We start from the raw sequence: 17,117 nt of genomic DNA, 5'->3' as shown, positions 1-17,117 counted from the left end.
TCATGTCTGCAAACAAAGTTTCTCAATCTACTGGTTGGAGGAATATCTCTGAGAACTCTTCCCTATCAGAAAAGATCAACTTGATTGGAAAGCAGACTTCTGCTTTTTGTCCAGCAAGAGACCTGCACTTTGAACTTGGGCAGTAAATGCACAATATTGATTTAGACAGCTCAGTGTCATGTGCTGGTGTCTAGATTTCTTCTTCCATGGAGGATTTCAGCAGCAAGGAAACACTGCAGGAGAAACACGCTCCAACACGGCTTCGTAGTAGCTGTGACCCTTTCTGTAGCTGTGACCATGGATAACTTGGAAACTGCTATCCTGGCAATGTAAATTCTATGAAAAAGTATCAGGGTAATTGCCAGTGTAGATTGATTTAATGATCCCAAATTTCACCCCTCTTTGAATCCATGTCCCTTTTTGTGGAGCCCTCCATGATGACTCTAGACTTGACCTTGTAACCTGTTTTGGCCAATGGCATAGGAGCAAACTTGATGCAATGGGAGGCTTGAAAAGTGTTATACCTTCCCCTTCCTTTCTTATTAGAGCCTTGCCTTTACCATGAAAATTCGCCTAGGCTGGTCCGCTGGAGGATGAGAGGCCACGAGGAGCAGAACTATCCCAGACCAGTCGGACTGCTGCTTAACTGCAGATGCCCCATGAGGCCAGATTCCACCGAGCCTGGTCCAGGTTGGCAGAACCCTCCCAGCTGATTTGTAAACTCACTAGAAATAACAAACGGTGGTTGATTCAAACCCCGCTACATTTTGGGGTGGTTTGCAGCTACCGGCCTGCTACTCTGCTCCGTGGTTTGCTTTGCTTTGGATATAGTCTTGGTCCATGCTGACCGTTAAGATCATATTCTAATCTTCTCTTATCCAGTGTTGTTGGGAAAGCCACAGTGTTACTTCCAAGAAAACTGCTGCACTGACAATCGGAGGGCTTGAAATTAAAGTGCCAGGGAGACTTGTAATCAAGTCATTTTAGTCTGTGTACACTCACAGTTTATAAAAAGTATGTTAGAGCTGACTTTAACATAGAGGGACAATGTTTTCTATTTGATTGAGGGGCATTCAACACACAGAAGCAAACAAACCCCTAATTATAGATGCATCACTGCGCATAATCTTCACTGCTCTGGTGTGCAGTGGCTGGCTGTCTCAGGGGAAGTGTCTTCGTTCTCAGCTAAGGATTCCTAAACGTGCAGCTGGATTCTTTGGGTCTGAGAACACTTTTAGAACATCTCAGAAATAGAGTGACACTTGTCCCAAGAATGAGTCCGCTCCATTCAGAAAGGACACCCACTCTAATTAAATAACGTCCACCCTAGCGTGCTCCCTTTTAAAGTTAGGGGTTCTTGGTGAAAAGCCTTGCTCCCTAGTAGGTCAAATTCTGTTAGCTTTAAGATATAAAATTAACTGCATGTACAGATGTTTTAGAAACAAATTTGTGCTTACAACTCTAAAACTGTTTCTCTCCCGTCCTGTGTTTAATGGCCATGTTGTGTTCCAGAAATCTATCATGTTAGAACACAGTTGAATTTGTTTAATGCTCAACTAGTCTTCTCTTTCTGGAAGCAAATAGTTTCATCACCAGTTAAATGACATGTTAAAAATGAACTTGAAATTATCTGGTGGGAAATACATGTTTTCTAATTTTAAGATGAGCTGATAATTGTTTGCTGCTCTTCTGTGGTCCATATTATATGCGTGAAATTAAGGGGAGCAGCCTGTAAGGAGTGTGAGAAGCATTATGGCCAGTGGGGAGCCAAGTCTCTTGGCCCAAGAGGATCTAATGGGAAGGAGCAAAGCAGAACTGCATGGAGGAAGAACTCTGGAGTCAGGTGGGGCATCTGGTCTACTCAGGTCAGTCTCAAAGTCTGAAAAATGAATGATCGAGCTTTCCTACGGCTGTGAAGATAAAGGAGGCAATGTACACAGAGTGTTTAGCAGCAGTTACTGTTATCAAACTGTTACAGGTTTTAGTGACCCCAAATATTAGCACTGAGAAATAAGCATCTAATTAGTCCCAAAAGAATATAATGGACATGTGGCTAATGGGGGGGGGGGGGCTTTAACACGGGGGGCAGAAATGTTACTCTATCTTGGATGGAGGCAGAAGTGCAAGTTATCAGATTGAGAGGGACACAAAAATCCAGGTGTTCCTACGGACATTCAAATGAAATGTTTCCAAAACAACAGGTGATTAAAGTAAAGGATTTATTGTAATCTGCTTACAGTCCTTTGCAAAGACAGACATATGTTTTTGCATAAAGATATAAATTGCTTCATTTTAAACTAATTTAGTGTTTTTTAATTATATGAAGAAGTTTTGGTGAAATATGAATTGTACCAAACCAAGATTTTTAAGAGCAATATGGTACAAAAATAAGAGCAGACACACAATTTGGACTGGGACAGGCATTCAACAGTGAATTTAGAATATGGCTTTGCTGTTTAATCAAGCAAAGTTACCTGGAGACACATAAAGAGCCAGTAACTTTGTTAATACAAAAAGCTGATGCAGACTGTCTCCATCCCAAACCTGGTTACAGTGAAATTCCAATTTCATAAAACGTAAGTCTTGAGCTAAAAGCTGCTCTTGTAAGCCATTTCTTTTCTAGAAACTCCCAGTCTGCATGCTGAGTACTTATCACCTTCCAAGTGTGGCTTTCATATTGCTGTGCATGTAAGTTGACTATATTTAAAGATCTGCCTATAAATTAAATTACTGAAATTGCAAATTATGTAAGAAAAAGTCCTCCCTCTGAATGCAGCTTTCACAGGCTTCCCCTTGCATAAGGCAGGTGTCTTCTGAAAGACAAGGTAATGTTGCCTGCATGGTGAACCCTGGAGAAAAGTGGTGATCCCAATGCTGCCTTCTCCTGGCTTCTCCAGCTACAGCTTTTAGGTTCTGGAAAATAATGTGATTTCACTGAGTACCTGATGATTATCGTCACTTTTAAAAGACTAATTTGGCCTCTGTTCAAAGTAGTTTATTTAGTGCAATCATATTGTTAAGTTTCCCCAAAGATATATAGGTTTGTGATCTGGGGCAAGAGAAAAGCGATAAATTGCATCAGTGCCAAACAGATTAATGAATTAAAAATTTTAGTGCCACTGTCTTGCTTATATGATCTGTAGTTATTTTTTTTTCCAAAACTGTTTATGTATAAAATTTATTTTTAAAACCTACCTTTTAAAAATCTAAAAACCCTCTAATTATCGTGCGGTCTCCACGCCACTCTGACTGAACCGTGCCAAAATGCATCTTCCCAGTGCGTCCTGCAATGGCCTATGTGTTCCCATGACCAGTTCCGGGAGTGCAAAACCCCTTTCCAAGACCAGAAGTGAACATGTCACCTCCGCCGATGTAGAGAGTGCATGGAATTTCTTTCCCAAAGGAGAAAATCCAATTTTCTACAATGGGATGAGACTCAGCTCTCTGGGCCATGGCATTTCCGGTCTCACTCTCCTGGAGCCGATTCTGATTCTGCTTCGTGAGGAAGAAAGGAAAAGAGGCAACTCTCCTAAAGCTGCGGCACTCCCGGACACCCTCTCGCACGTGTGTTGTCAGGTGACCCCTTGGAGGAGCTGCGGGCACCACAGCCTGTCGCTCCCGGACGGAAGCAGGATGGAGCAGAAGCCAGAAACCGTGCTCAAGTCCCAAGAACACCCCAAGCGGGAGACCAGAGACAAAACAAAAGTACAGAAAAGGTAGAAAGGCTTAGAGACAACCAAAGAGGTTTAAGTGTGGTTATTTACAACAGAGACTGTAAAATGGTAAATTAGATATGAAGCTAAAAAAGGCACAGCTTTCCCTTTCTTAAATACACTGTAAACGGTTCATTATGCATGCAGAACATTTCACTTTACAAAAAAAATTTTTACCTTGTTTAGACAAAGATAGTACTTAAATAGTCTCCAGCAAAATAGAATTCTTTCAAAAATACTTTCCCCTTCATCCTATCAACCATTAAAGTTTTTTTTTTTTGTTTTTTTTTTTGTTTTTTTTTTTTGTATGTGTCTCATTTACAAAAGTTCCTTATACCTTATTTCAGGTCCTTCACAATTGATACATACAGTAATGTACAGCACAGCAAAAGACTGCAAAAAATTATTTGTAAAGCCAACACAATAGATACTAGAAATTGAAACCAAGGCATTTGTTTAACATCTTATCCATTCTAATTAAATAAATGGACGCTAAAGGGTGTGTATACCAGTGATGCAGAGGAACACGGGCGAATAAGCCCCCCCCCCCGCCACCAAGGGGGCCGCTCTTCACCCCACGTGCTCTGTTATTACACAACAGGAATCTGTATATATTTTTTTCTTTTTTTGTGTGTTTTTTTAAATAACAAAAGAATATTAATGCCCCATATTGACTATACGTTTTATGTGCAACCAAGGGTAAGCTCTAAAAAGTTCGTTAGTCCTTGAACCCTTTTAAAACAAGCGATACCGGAAACTACATGGCATAGTTAAAACTTCCATCTGTTAAAATATCAAAATCAGAGAGTTATTGACTAGATATGGCTTTTCATCCAGAGGAACAGGAACATGTTTCTAAGCGCTGGGGATTGGACAGGGAGGAATCCGTCAGACCGCTCAGGTCTTGCCAAATCCGTGTCAAACTGCTTTCCCGGCTCCGAACCCTTGACGTGATTTTCAACTTGAGAAACTGCTGAACAAGTATGAATCAACCATCACATGTCAAAAATATGATTCCTTGGGTCCTTCGTGGGTGTAGAATAACATGGGGAAACTTAAGGCAAAGCTCTCCTGGTAAGACGTCTTCCGTCACTTCCTGTGAAAGTAAAGGGGCTTGGCGTTCCCGGACTCCACCTTGGGCAGCTGGTCGCTGATAATCTCCACCAGCATCGCGGGGAACTCGACCTTCAGGGCCTGGGACTCTCGGAAGGTGTAGAAGCAGAATTCCAGCAAGTCATTGACCAGCTGCAACACAGACGGGGAACAGGACAGTGAGGCCTCATCTCCGTCCCCACGCCCCTCTGTGTCCTAACCCTGCTGTAAGCTCAAGAGACTTGCAGAAATCTGACCAGGAAACCGTGGCCGTGAAGCTGCCTAATTTGGCTAAGGCATCTGTTTTGGGGGAGGATGGGGTGCTCATGTCTCCTGTCACCATGCCTTTCGTGCAGAACTGATCCCAGCTGAGAACTGAGTGTGCAATACTGAATATACCAGTAGGAACAGGGTCAGTTACAGAGGTCCTAGTGGTGGGGACAAGGAATCGCTCTCACCAATTTGGTGGAGCAGGCGTGTACGTGTATCTCTATAAGGTGGTGATGGGCCTTCCCAGGTTATAAGGTGGGCTGGGGTGGAGGGGCAGGTGGTGCCCAGGCCTTTGCTGGCATGAGTCATGCTTCCTCTAGTCCCGGGTGGGCCCTGTCAGTTGGGGCTGGGGCCACCACATGCTGGCCTTCATCTTGCCACCTTCTTCTCTCCTTTGGCTTCTCACCCTGAGCCAGGGGGCAGGGTTGAGACTTCTCAGTACCCACCGCTAGCTTTATTAAGGTGTCACTGATGCGCTACACTATGTAAGATTAAGGTGCCCAATGGGCTGATCTGATACTTCTATATTGCAAAGTGATTAACGCCTTCATTGTGTCATATAATTACTTTTTTTTTTTTTTTGTGGTAAGGAAATTTAAGCTCTATCTACCCAGCAACTTTCAAGTAACAAATACAGTATTAGCTATAATTATCATGCTGTATTTCATATTCCCAGAACTTATTTTGTTAGAACTGAAGTCTGTGCCCTTCGACCACCGTCTCTCCATTTCCCCTTTCCTTACTTAACACCACTCTATTCTCTGTTTCTGTGAGTTTGGTTTTTTTTTTTAGGTTTCATATATAAGTAATGTCATACAGTATGATGTATAATCTTTCTTTGTGTGACTTCACTTAGCATAATAGCCTCAAGATCCATCCATGTTACTGCAAACAGCAGGACTTCCAACTTTCTCACGGCTGTGTGTTTGTGTATTTCTTCTCCATTCTCAGCCACTTTCTATTTCAGGCTGATTGTGGAGAGCAAACAGCAAGGGCCACCTCCATGCCTACTTGTCTATCCAGCTATTTTTCCTACTTGGTGACCCAAGGACCTTTTCCATCCTCCAGGACCTGAACCACTCCCAATTCTGTAAGTTAAAAAACCCAATTATCCACAAATGCGATATACCATTATTTCCATACCTCACTGTAGGAAATTTTTGGCCATTTCCCACTGTATTAAAGCAGACAATATTACAGGTCATAAAAGAATTCTGTAGTCTTAATAAAATGATGGTAGTGAAAATACCATCTATAACTTTCCCTCAGGGTTTTTTTTTAAACTCAATTTACAATCTTAAGAATAGTAAATAACTGTATGGCAAAGGCCTTTAATACAAAAAAAAATGTCATCAGGAAAAGTATCTGGTGCTTCTGTTTGTGCCTGTCTATGCCCTCTGTCTGCAGAGGGACATTACCCTAATGAGGTTCCAAGGACTGTGAGAGCTTTAATAAGTCTCATTCACTCACAGAAGGTTGGGGGTCAAATAAACTGGAAAACAGCACAAGCCACTGTCCAGTCTGGGCACGTTCACATCTCTGTGCTTGCTTTGTGAATGCTCTCGGTTTCTGTATCTGTAAAATGGGGTATCTGCCTCCCAGGGTTGTTTAAGAGGATGGAATGAGTGAACTGCCATAAAGCAAGTACAATATGGATGCCAATTCTCAGTCAAGATGTTGACAGGTAGTGCTGGTAAAAGCCCTCTGATTCCATCCTCCCAAGTGGTCCCAAACTCTTTAAGCCATAAAACATCCTTTTTCTCTATGGGACACAGTTTGCAAAATCTGCTCTGGGTCATCTTTGTGTAATTTTGTATCCTCGGGTATAAATTGAGGGGCAGGAGAATTTTGTGTTTTACCTTTCCAGGAGAGAGATTTTTAGAATTGGGATACCAGATTTCTTACTAATTTTTTTAAGGCAGTGGGCTAGTGGCCGTGAAAGCTAAAAGCTGGGTGCCACTCTCCAGGTGTGGTGCCACGAATGAGTTAGTAGTTTCAACCGCAGAGAACGCCTTTCAGTGGGTGACAGCAGAGCTCTGTGCACCAGCTGCCGGTACAAAGAGCCAAGTTTAAGTTCATCCTGATCCCTCCCCCCATCCTGCCCCCAAGGTCTCTCTGTGTGGTGCCTGCAGGTCTATAAAGGAGGATGATTTTTCCTTTTAAAGAATGTTAACCTCCATTTAAAAGTGTACCAAAAGGGAGTGTCTGGGTGGCTCAGTCATTGAGCGTCCGACTTGGGCTCAGGTCATGATCTCATGTTTCCTGGGTTCGAGCCCTGCATCGGACTCTGTGCTGACAGCTTGGAGCCTGCTTCGGATTCTGTGTCTCCCTCTCATCTCTGCCCCTCCCCCGTTCGTGCTCTGTCTCTCAAAAATAAATAAATTTTTTTAATAAAATTGTACCAAAAAGAATAAAGTACCTAGGGATCAGCTTAATGAAGGAGGTGAAAGACCTGTACTCTGAAAACTATAAAACACTGATAAAAGAAACTGAAGATAACACAACCAAATGGAAAGATATTCCGTGCTCATGGATTGGAAAAATATTGTTCAAATGTCTATACTACCCAAAGCAATCTGCAGAATTAATGCAATCCCTATCAAAATACCAACAGCATTTTTCACGGTACTAGAACAAACTATCCTACAATTTGTATGGAACCATGAAAGACCTCAAGTAGCCAAAGCAGTCTTGAAAAAGAACAACAAAGCTGGAGGTATCACAATTCTGGATTTCAAGATACACTACAAAGCTACAGTAATCAAAACAATACAGTACTGGCACAAAAACAGATCATAGCTCAATGGAACAGAGTAAAGGGCCCAGAAATAAACTCATGCTTATATAGTCAATTAACCTACAACAAAGGAGACAAGAATATGCAACGAGAAATACAGTCTGTTCAATAAGTGGTGCTGGGAAAACTGGACTACTTTCTTATACCATACACAAAAAATGAACTCAAATGGATTTAAGGACTGAATGTGAGACCTGAAACCATAAAACTCCTAGAAGAAAACATAGGCAGTACTCTTTGACACTGGCCTTCACAACATGGTGGAGAGACGGGCAAAATGAAGAGGGGCGGGAGACACAGGCTTCCAGCTATGGGATGAGTAAGACATGGGGATGAAATGTACAGAATGGAGAATACAGTCATTGGTATCGTCAATACAACGCTGCATGGTGACAGGTGGTAGCTATCCTTGTGGCAAGCACAGCATAACATATAGACTTGTCCAGTCACTACGTTGTACACCCAAAACTAATGTAACATCGTGTGTCAACTATACTTCAATAAAAAAAAAAAAGGGAGACCTCTCACTTTCTAGGCAACATCAACCCCCCCCCCTTAGGCTGGCTCTGCTGCCCTTTTCACTTCTCTGGGGTTGGCCCTACTTCATGTCCAGAGATGAAGGCTCCCTGGGCCACAGGGCGTTCAGGGAGGTGGAGGTCCTTTTCCATAAGTCATCCTCCGTGTGTGTCCATCCAGGTTACAGAGCACCTGCTCTGGGCCGGGCACAGAGAAACCATGACAAACACAACAAAGCCTTGGTCTCAGGGTGTCTATGTTCTGCTCTGCCTGAGAGGAAATGATAAATGCGGTCAGGTGCCGGCAGTGCAAGAAGGGACAGAGGAGGTGCTAGTTTTGGAAGGGTGATCCAAGTGCCAAGGGGGCGGTGGCTGATGACCTGAAAGAGGTGGAGCGGAGCTATACAGCCATCAGGGTGGGTGTGGGGTCGCTCAGAGGGTTCAGAGCAGTGCGAAGCTTGTGAAGCGGCACCTGTTAAGTGACCAGCTGACATTTGAAACAAGTTACCTGGCAGGGCCAGGGCCACTTAGGGTTTATATTTGTAAACATGCCAAGTCACGTATGCGATAGGAGATGAGAAGCAGAGTAAGTCAGGTCTTTAGCACCAGGCAGCACACACGGGAGCACCTCTGGGACCCTGTTAATGGGGACACACCTACCTTTAACACCTCATGAGCATCACCTAGGAGATGCTGAGGGGAGAGACCAGAGCCCAGGGCTCAGCTGTCATCCCTGACAGGTTGGCTGAGGACAGGTGTCCCTAACCAACCATGCATATTAACCTGGGGCTGGCATTTCACAACTGCCTCTGTTCCACAGACTGAGACAGCAGTTCCTTTCCTGTCATGAGCAGACACCCAGGGCTTCTGTTTACAGCGAACGCCTCAGCCAGCTGCAGAGGGATGAGGGCTTTCCTGGGGCACGGGGGGTAGGCCTGGCAGCCTGGGATTGGGTATCTCGCCCTGTGAACACCTGGGAGTCAGGGGACTCCATCACTCTCTCAGGAAAGGGCTCATCCCTCGCTGCTGAGGCGGCCAAGATGCCCATGGGGCCGGGAGCGCCCAGAAAGCACTGGCTGCTTCAGGAGTCTGCCTGGCCCACTCCTCCTGAGGCAGAGCTGAAGACCTCTGCAGGCCTCGACCCAGCAGGACCCGAGCCAACAACTAACCGTGGCTGGTGAGGTGAAGGGTTCTTTGGGAGAATCGAAGCCAGGCGCTCCTGGTCGCTGGGCGAGGAGAACATGGGCCAGTCTGATCCAGGTTGCAGGTTCTGCCTGCCAAGTGTTCTCTGGCCCACCAAGCCCTCCCACCGCCCTCCCCAACCTTGGCCTGGTGCACCCTGTGGGTCAGGGGCTTTTAGGACAGGACCCATGCGTACCTGGCCCTTAACAGGCATCTGAGGTGGGCTGCTGCAGTACAAGGGCAGCGCATGTACTGGAGCACACAGGGCACAGGAAGGGCGAAGCTGCGCGCGGCCAGAGCGTGAGGAAGCGGGGACTGGGCCCTGGCAGCTAAGCAGGAGTTACATAGCAAACAGCTAGGTGGGCAGGGATGCTGACCAGTCAGAATGAACACAGGTGCATGAGCCAAACTTCTGTGTCACAGCCACGTGTCTAGCAGTCCTGCTGTTCACATGCACAGGTGTCTCCCAAGTGTCATCCTGGTACAACGCACACACAATAGGGCAGGGCCCCCGCCTGAGCCCAGAGCAGCCAGGAAACACGGGTGCAGACAAGCACCACGCACATGCCATCCTCAGACACCATCCGCTGTCCCAGGTACAGAGCTGGTGGGGGAGGCCATAGTCACACCTGGAAGCTGGCCCTGCGTGGAGGTTGTGTATCACTAAATGAACATAGCTTCCGTCTGAACCTCGAACCACCATTCCCACTATGAAGGCAGAAGCCGCCAGGGAAGAGCTCTGTTTGTCACGACCTGCTCCCATTCTGGTGCATCACCTGGGGAGAGCCAGACCTTCTCAAGAGCAGCCTTTAACGTGAGATTACTTCAAGACAACTGTGGACAACCCTTCAGAGATAATTCAGCAGTTCCCTTGGATATTCACTTGGTAAGGAATCATTTCTCAAAAGTGTCACTCTCTCTCTTTTCCAGCAAGGTGAGTACTGGCTTCTTCTGCTTGTTTTCTGGGTTCTTTCTTTCCACACCCCTCGCTCCCGCAGTCACCCCTGGCCCAGGCCTACCTGGAGCCCCAGCCTGAAGGAGCCTTCCTCTCCTCTGAACTCACAGATGCCACCTGCTGTCCTTCTAAGTTGATAATTAGCCACGGAGCCGGGTGGCACAACCTTCTCTTTTTTCTGGTGGATCACATCTCCTATCGATGTAACTTTTCACATTTCCAGGTCCCGAGGCAGCCTGCAAACTCCCTGAAGGCAGGGACCGCCTACCTTCTCAGCCCCACGGCATCCCGGAGAGTCCCCCTTCCCATTCCTTCCATGCAGCCCTGGTGAGGGGCTGAGGGCTGCAGGGACCAGAGCTACTGTTGCTGCGGCCTTGCTCCTGCGTTTCTGTGATTTCTTCCAAACTCTAAAGTGCTCAGAGTTAACGAATTTCAACACTGTTTTCTTAAGGCAGCGTGTTGCTGGTTTTAATCAATGAACCAAAACACCAACTGGGCACTTTAAATAGACATCCTCACTTTAGTGCCACTAAGTAAATAATGCAGGACTCAAGACATAAAGCTAACCTTTTTCATCTTTCTCTCTGAGTCTGATTTCCTTCAACTCATTTATTGCTGGGTTTTAATGTGACTTCATATGTAGGCTATGCCACAGGTGCCAGGAGCCCCAGTCACTGCTCACTGTGATTAGAGGGACAGGCATAGGGAGGGGGGTGGTCACAGTTAGAGAGAGAAAAGCTCTATTACCCTGTTGGCTTGTCAGCATGAATGCCCTAACTGCAATGAGAAGAAAGGCCTGATGCCTTGATACTGGTTCCCACCAGCCGTTCCTGGTAAATACCAGGCTAGAGGGAGAGGCAAGAACCCTAATTATAATCAGAAATGAGTCTCACATTATTAGGAATCAGAGAAAAGTCCTGTGCACTGACTTTTCATTCTACACAAAATGTATCTGTGGGGATCACAGAAGTTTAGCTAGATGCCAGGCATAATTTATCCAGCCTGAAGGGCCACAGCTATCAGGGCAGTGGAGGAGTCTGACAAGGTCTCAAGGTAACTGGTGGTATTTTACTCACACTGAAGATGAAGCCATTAAGTTCCATCTCATCACCAGGGGCACGGCCACTCCCACCACAAGCAATGGCCTCTCAGCCCTGTTCTAAGGTTATAGAGTCACTAAGCGATGACAGACACTTGAATGATAACAGCCTCTCTGAAATAGGGTCCCACATATTTTCAACAGCATGCTCATTTCTCATGAGATATCTGATGACTCCAGAACTTTCCCCCAATTAGGATCAAGCTTTTAGCCTGTAATAAGCACTGGGGCGGGGGTAGGTTAAAAGGTTTATTTTCAAGATCAGAATTGTAGCCAGCTACGTTAATAGGGTCAGAGGCAAAAGATACAGAGCTTCACCTCTAAATGCTGTGACACTCATAGAAATGGCTAGCACCTATTTACTCCAGGTGTTCCTGCAATAGTTCTGTGAATACTGGAAAATGTTGCTCAGTGATTGTATAAGGAGTTTGGCCTTCCCACAACTATATGGTCAAGTCATATTTGACAAAGCAGGAAAGACCATCCAATGAAAAAAGTCTCTTCAACAAATGGTGCTGGCAAAACTGGATGGCAACATGCAGAAATACGAAACTGGACAACTTTCTTACACCATGCCTAAAAATAAATTCAAAATGGATGAAAGACCTGAATGTGAGATAGGAAAACCATCATAATCCTAGAGGAGAACATAGTCAGCAATCTCTTTGACCTCAGCCACAGCAACTTATTAGACATGTCATCAAAGGCAAGGGAAACAAAAGCAAACATGAACTACTGGGACTTTATCAAGATAAAAAGCTTCTGCAGAGTGAAGGAAACAATCAACAAAACTTAGGCAACCTACAGAATGGGAGAAGATATTTGCAAATGACATAGCTGACAGAGGGTTAGTATCCAAAATCTATAAAGGACCTATCAAACACCCCAAAAATAACCCAGTGAAGAAATGGGCAGAAGATATGAATAGACATTTTTCCAAAGAACACATGGCCAACGGACACATGAAAAGATGCTCAACATCACTCATCATCAGGGAAATACAAATCAACCCATGATGAGATACTACCTCATACCTGTCAGAATAGCTAAAATTAACAACACAAGAAACAATAGGTGTTGGCAAGGATGCGGAGAAAGGGGAACCGTCTTGCACTGTTGGTGGGAATGAAAACTGGTATAGCCACTCTGGAGAACAGTATGGAGGTTCCTCAGAAAACTGAAAATAGAACTACCCTACAATTCAGCAATTTCACTCTTAGGTAGTTACCCAAAGGATACAGACATACAGATTTGAAGGGGTACATAACATGCATCCCAGTGTTCTTAGCAGTATTATCAACAATAGCGAAACTATGGAGAGAGCCCAAATGTCTATCGATTGATAAATGGATAAAGAAGATATGGTGTGTGTGTATAGGAATATTAGCCATCAAAAGGAATGAAATCTTACCATTTCAATGACATGGATGGAGCTATAATGTATTATCCTAAGTGAAATAAGTCCGAGAAAGACAAATACCATATGATTTCACTCATATGTGGAACTTAAGAAACAAAACAGATGAACACATGAGAAGGGGGAAAAAGAGAAGGGAGGGAAACAAATCACGAGAGTCAAGTCTTAATGATAGAACACAAACTGAGGTTTGATGGAGGGAAGGGGGGTGGGAGATGGGCACTGAAAAGGGCACCTGTGATGAGCCCTATATATAAGTGATGCATCACTGAATTCTCCTGAAACCAATATTGTACTATATGGTAACTTACTAAAATTTAAATTAAAAAAAAAAAAAAAGAGTCTGGCCTTCATTCAAAACCCCACTCTCCACCCAGTGCAAGCAGTGTGGAAGATGCCTGCATGTGCACAGGTGGGTGCCTGTGGCCATGTAGGGCTGACTGTTTTTCTCTGGTTGGTGATGCCTCGGTGAAACCTGATGGTAACATGGTACAAGAGTAACAACAGCACCCCAAATTTAGTAGCATTAGCTTCTATACCCAGAAGACAATATAACCTTTTACAACACAGTTTACACTACCATTTCCTTGTGGATTCCTCTTAGAAATCCAGGCCCCACAGTGCCAATACTCTGCTGAGTGCTCTTGGAGGGCTCACCTACAGGATGCGTTTGGGAGCAGTCCTGAAGGCCTCTTAGATGTGACCGAGACAGAAGATTGAGAAGATATCAGGGAGTGACATTAGCACCACAGTGACAGAAGGCACCTTTCTGTCCCTCTTTTTTCAATGAAGAATGAGTCATCCATCCATGAACAAAAGTGCCTTTGTGGGAGCTGCAGGATCTGGCACCATAGGCCAGGGAACTCAGGAGGAGTCTACATACCTGTGCATCCAGTTATGGGCACAGGTGGAACCCGTGGAGCAGTGAGCCTGCCCCAACTCCTCTTGACATAGTCATGAAAAAACCTAGAGAGTGCTGATCTAAGCTGATACCCATGGACAACAGAGAAGGTGCCTAAGCCTAACTTTTATGAAGGGAGATTCCAGCATGCCAACGGAGCAAAAAACAAGTTTGGACACAGCAGAGATGTTAAAAAGCACTTCACCAACGCTGTCCTCACCCCCACCAAAGCAACATTGCACTGGGCTAAACTATCAGGTGGTAGTGACCTCTCTCACAGAGAAAAAGAAGAGCAGTGAATAAGTGTCCAGCTACCCACAGTGGTATGGAATGCAACTGGAGGAACCCATTCCTCTCCAGGAGCACTCAGAGTACCTAGGTGAGATCTCCACGATGGAGGAAAGAAAGATAAGAATATCAAAGGACACTAAAGGGACTCAGGGCCTGCTGCCTGCACACAGCAGAAAAGTCTGATCATGAGCTTCTCAGAGTACTACACCTGAGGATCTCCCTACCAGGCCTGTGGGCAACCCTAATGCCCCAAGGACTAAATCTATACCTCCCTCCACTCTGCAGGTGGCTCCTTGTACACACTTCTGAGTGTGGTGGCAAGAGCAAGCTCCTTGGGAGTGTGCTTGAAAAACAGGCCAGGGTCTGTGGACTAGGGAGAAACCACAAACTTGAGCTATAGCACCGTCTTCTGCAAAATAAAACAAAGGTTTCCAATAGCCAGCCTGGTGAGTTGTAAGAACCAAAGATGTAAAAGCTTAAGAATTTTGCCACAAGAGGGAGCAAGAAGAGTGGAACAGGTGTACCCATACAAAGGCCAAGAAAACCCTAGATGGCAATAGCACTAATGAGCTGAATACCCAATGTGAAGGCAACAAGCAAAGATTTAAAGAGGTGGCTGCTACTTCAAACGTGAAAGCAGCAATGCAAAACTACAAAGAACATGAAAAATCAAGGAAATGTGTCATCACCAAAAAATAATAATTCTCAAATAACAGAGCTCAGAGGCATAGGATTTTGGATAAAGATTTCAGTACCAGTATTGAAGAAACTCAATGAGGTACCAAAAAAACTCTAAGGACAGTTGAAATCACACACACACACACACACACACACACACGCGTGAGCATGCGCATTCAAGATGAGATATTACCAAAGAGCTATAAATCATAAAGGGAACCAAGCAGAAATTCTGGAGCTGAAGAATTCAATAAATGAAATGACAAATGCGGCAGAGTAGAGCAAATGGAAGACAGAATAAGTGAATTAGAGAAAAGAAATTTTGAAATAACCAAGTTAGAAGAGAACAAAGAAAAAAAAGAAGGAAAAACTGTGAAGAAAGCCTACATGATCTAATGGGGTTTCATCAAAAGAACATAGAATCAGGATTACACAAAGAAAATAGAGAAGGGGACAGAAAGTTTATTTAAAGAAATAAGAGCTGATAGGATGCTTGGGTAGCTTAGGTGGTTGAACGTCCAACTTTGGCTCAGGTCATGATCTCATAGTGGATGAGTCTGAGCCCCACATCAGCCTCTGTGCTGACAGCTCAGAGCTTGAAGCCTGCTTTGAGTTTTGTGTCTCCCTCTCTCTCTGCCCCTCCCCTGCTCACGTTTTGTCTCTCTCTCTCAAATATAAACATTAAAAATTTTTAAAATACTATTAAAGAAGTAAGAGCTGAGAAGTTCCTAAACGTGCAAGGGAACTGGACATCCAAGTTTACAGAGCTATAGAAAATCACCCAATTATCTCAATGCAAAAACACCTTCTGCAAGACACATTATAATGAAACTATCAAAAAATTGGAAATAAAGAATGCTAAAAGTATCGAGGGGAAAAATATTGTAACCTACAAAGGAACCACCATTAAACTGTCAGCAGATTTCTCAATAGAAACACTACAGGTCAAGTGAGAGTGGAAGGTCATATTCAAAGAATATGAATTGAAAGAAAAAGAAATTGCCAGCCAACAATGCTATATCTGACAAAGTTATCCTTCAGATATGAAGGAGAAACAGAGACTTTCCTAGACAAACAAAAGCTGAAGGAGTTCCTTTAGCACTAAATCTGCTTTGTAATAAATGCCGAAAGTTCTTCAGGCTGAAATAAACTGACACTAATCAGCAACATGAAAATACACGAAAGTATACACCACACTAGTAAAGGTAAAAAATCAGACTTTGGATGGTATGTTAACCACTTAACTGTAGTATAAATGTCAAAGGAAAAAAAGTATTAAAAATAATTATAGCTACTATAATTTAATAAATATACAACATAAAAAGAGGTAAACGATACCAGAAATATACAAGGGGGAGTAAAGGGCGAAGTGTTTATAGACAATTGAAGTTACGTTGCTATCAGTTTAAAATGGCCTGTTTTATTTATGAGATGTCTTATGTAAGCCTCATGGTAACCACAAAACAAAAACAAAAACCTAGAGTAGATGTACTAAAGATAGAAAAGGGGGAAGCAGAGCATACCGCCATAGAAAATTATGCATTTACAAAGGTAGTGAAAGGAAACAATGGAAAAACAAAATATCAGAAAACAGTAAGATGGCATTATAAGATCTTACACAGCAATAATTTTAAATGTAGATGGATGAATTAACCAATCAGAAGGCAGAGTGGCTGGATGAATAAAAAATGACTCGACTATATGATGCCTACAACAGATTTGCTTCAGCTTTAAGGACATACATAGCTCTGAGTGAAGAGAGAGAAAAAGACATTCCATGCCAGTAAAAAACAAAAGAAAGTAAGGTAGCTATACCTACATTAGACAAAACAGACTTTAAGCCAAAATGATAACAAGAGACAAAGGTCAATATATAATGAGAAAAGGGTCAATTCATCAAGAAGATAAATCAGACACACACACACACACACACAATATTGGAACACCTAACTGTATTAAGCAATAGATCTGAAGGAAGAAACAGACAACAATACAATAATAGTGGGGGACTTTCAATACTCCACTTTCAGTAATAGACAGATCATCTAGACAGAAACCCAACATTTACATTGGGCCTGAACCACACATTAAGCCAAATGGACCTGACAAAGATTTGTGGAACATTCCATCCAACAGAAGAATACACATTCTTCTCACGTGCACGTGGAACATTTTCCAGAATAGACCACATGACAGAACACAAATCA

General features: G+C 43.8%; 1 protein-coding gene across 1 annotated transcript in view; it reads right to left on the bottom strand.

Annotated features, from left to right (window-relative positions):
• Nucleotides 1–2,211: 2,211 nt before the first annotated feature.
• The window catches only part of NR3C2 (nuclear receptor subfamily 3 group C member 2), a 345,322-nt gene continuing 330,416 nt past the window's right edge, over nt 2,212–17,117 (bottom strand). The window contains exon 9 of the mRNA XM_007091751.3: nt 2,212–4,958. Coding sequence (XP_007091813.1) covers nt 4,803–4,958 — 156 coding nt within the window. The 3' untranslated portion in view covers nt 2,212–4,802. The remainder of the gene's footprint in view (nt 4,959–17,117) is intronic.

The sequence above is a fragment of the Panthera tigris genome, chromosome B1 (assembly GCF_018350195.1).
Source record: "Panthera tigris isolate Pti1 chromosome B1, P.tigris_Pti1_mat1.1, whole genome shotgun sequence".
Classification (NCBI taxonomy): domain Eukaryota; kingdom Metazoa; phylum Chordata; class Mammalia; order Carnivora; family Felidae; genus Panthera; species Panthera tigris.
The sequence above is the reverse complement of the archived record's forward strand: the minus strand, read 5'-3'. Positions and strand labels throughout refer to the sequence as shown.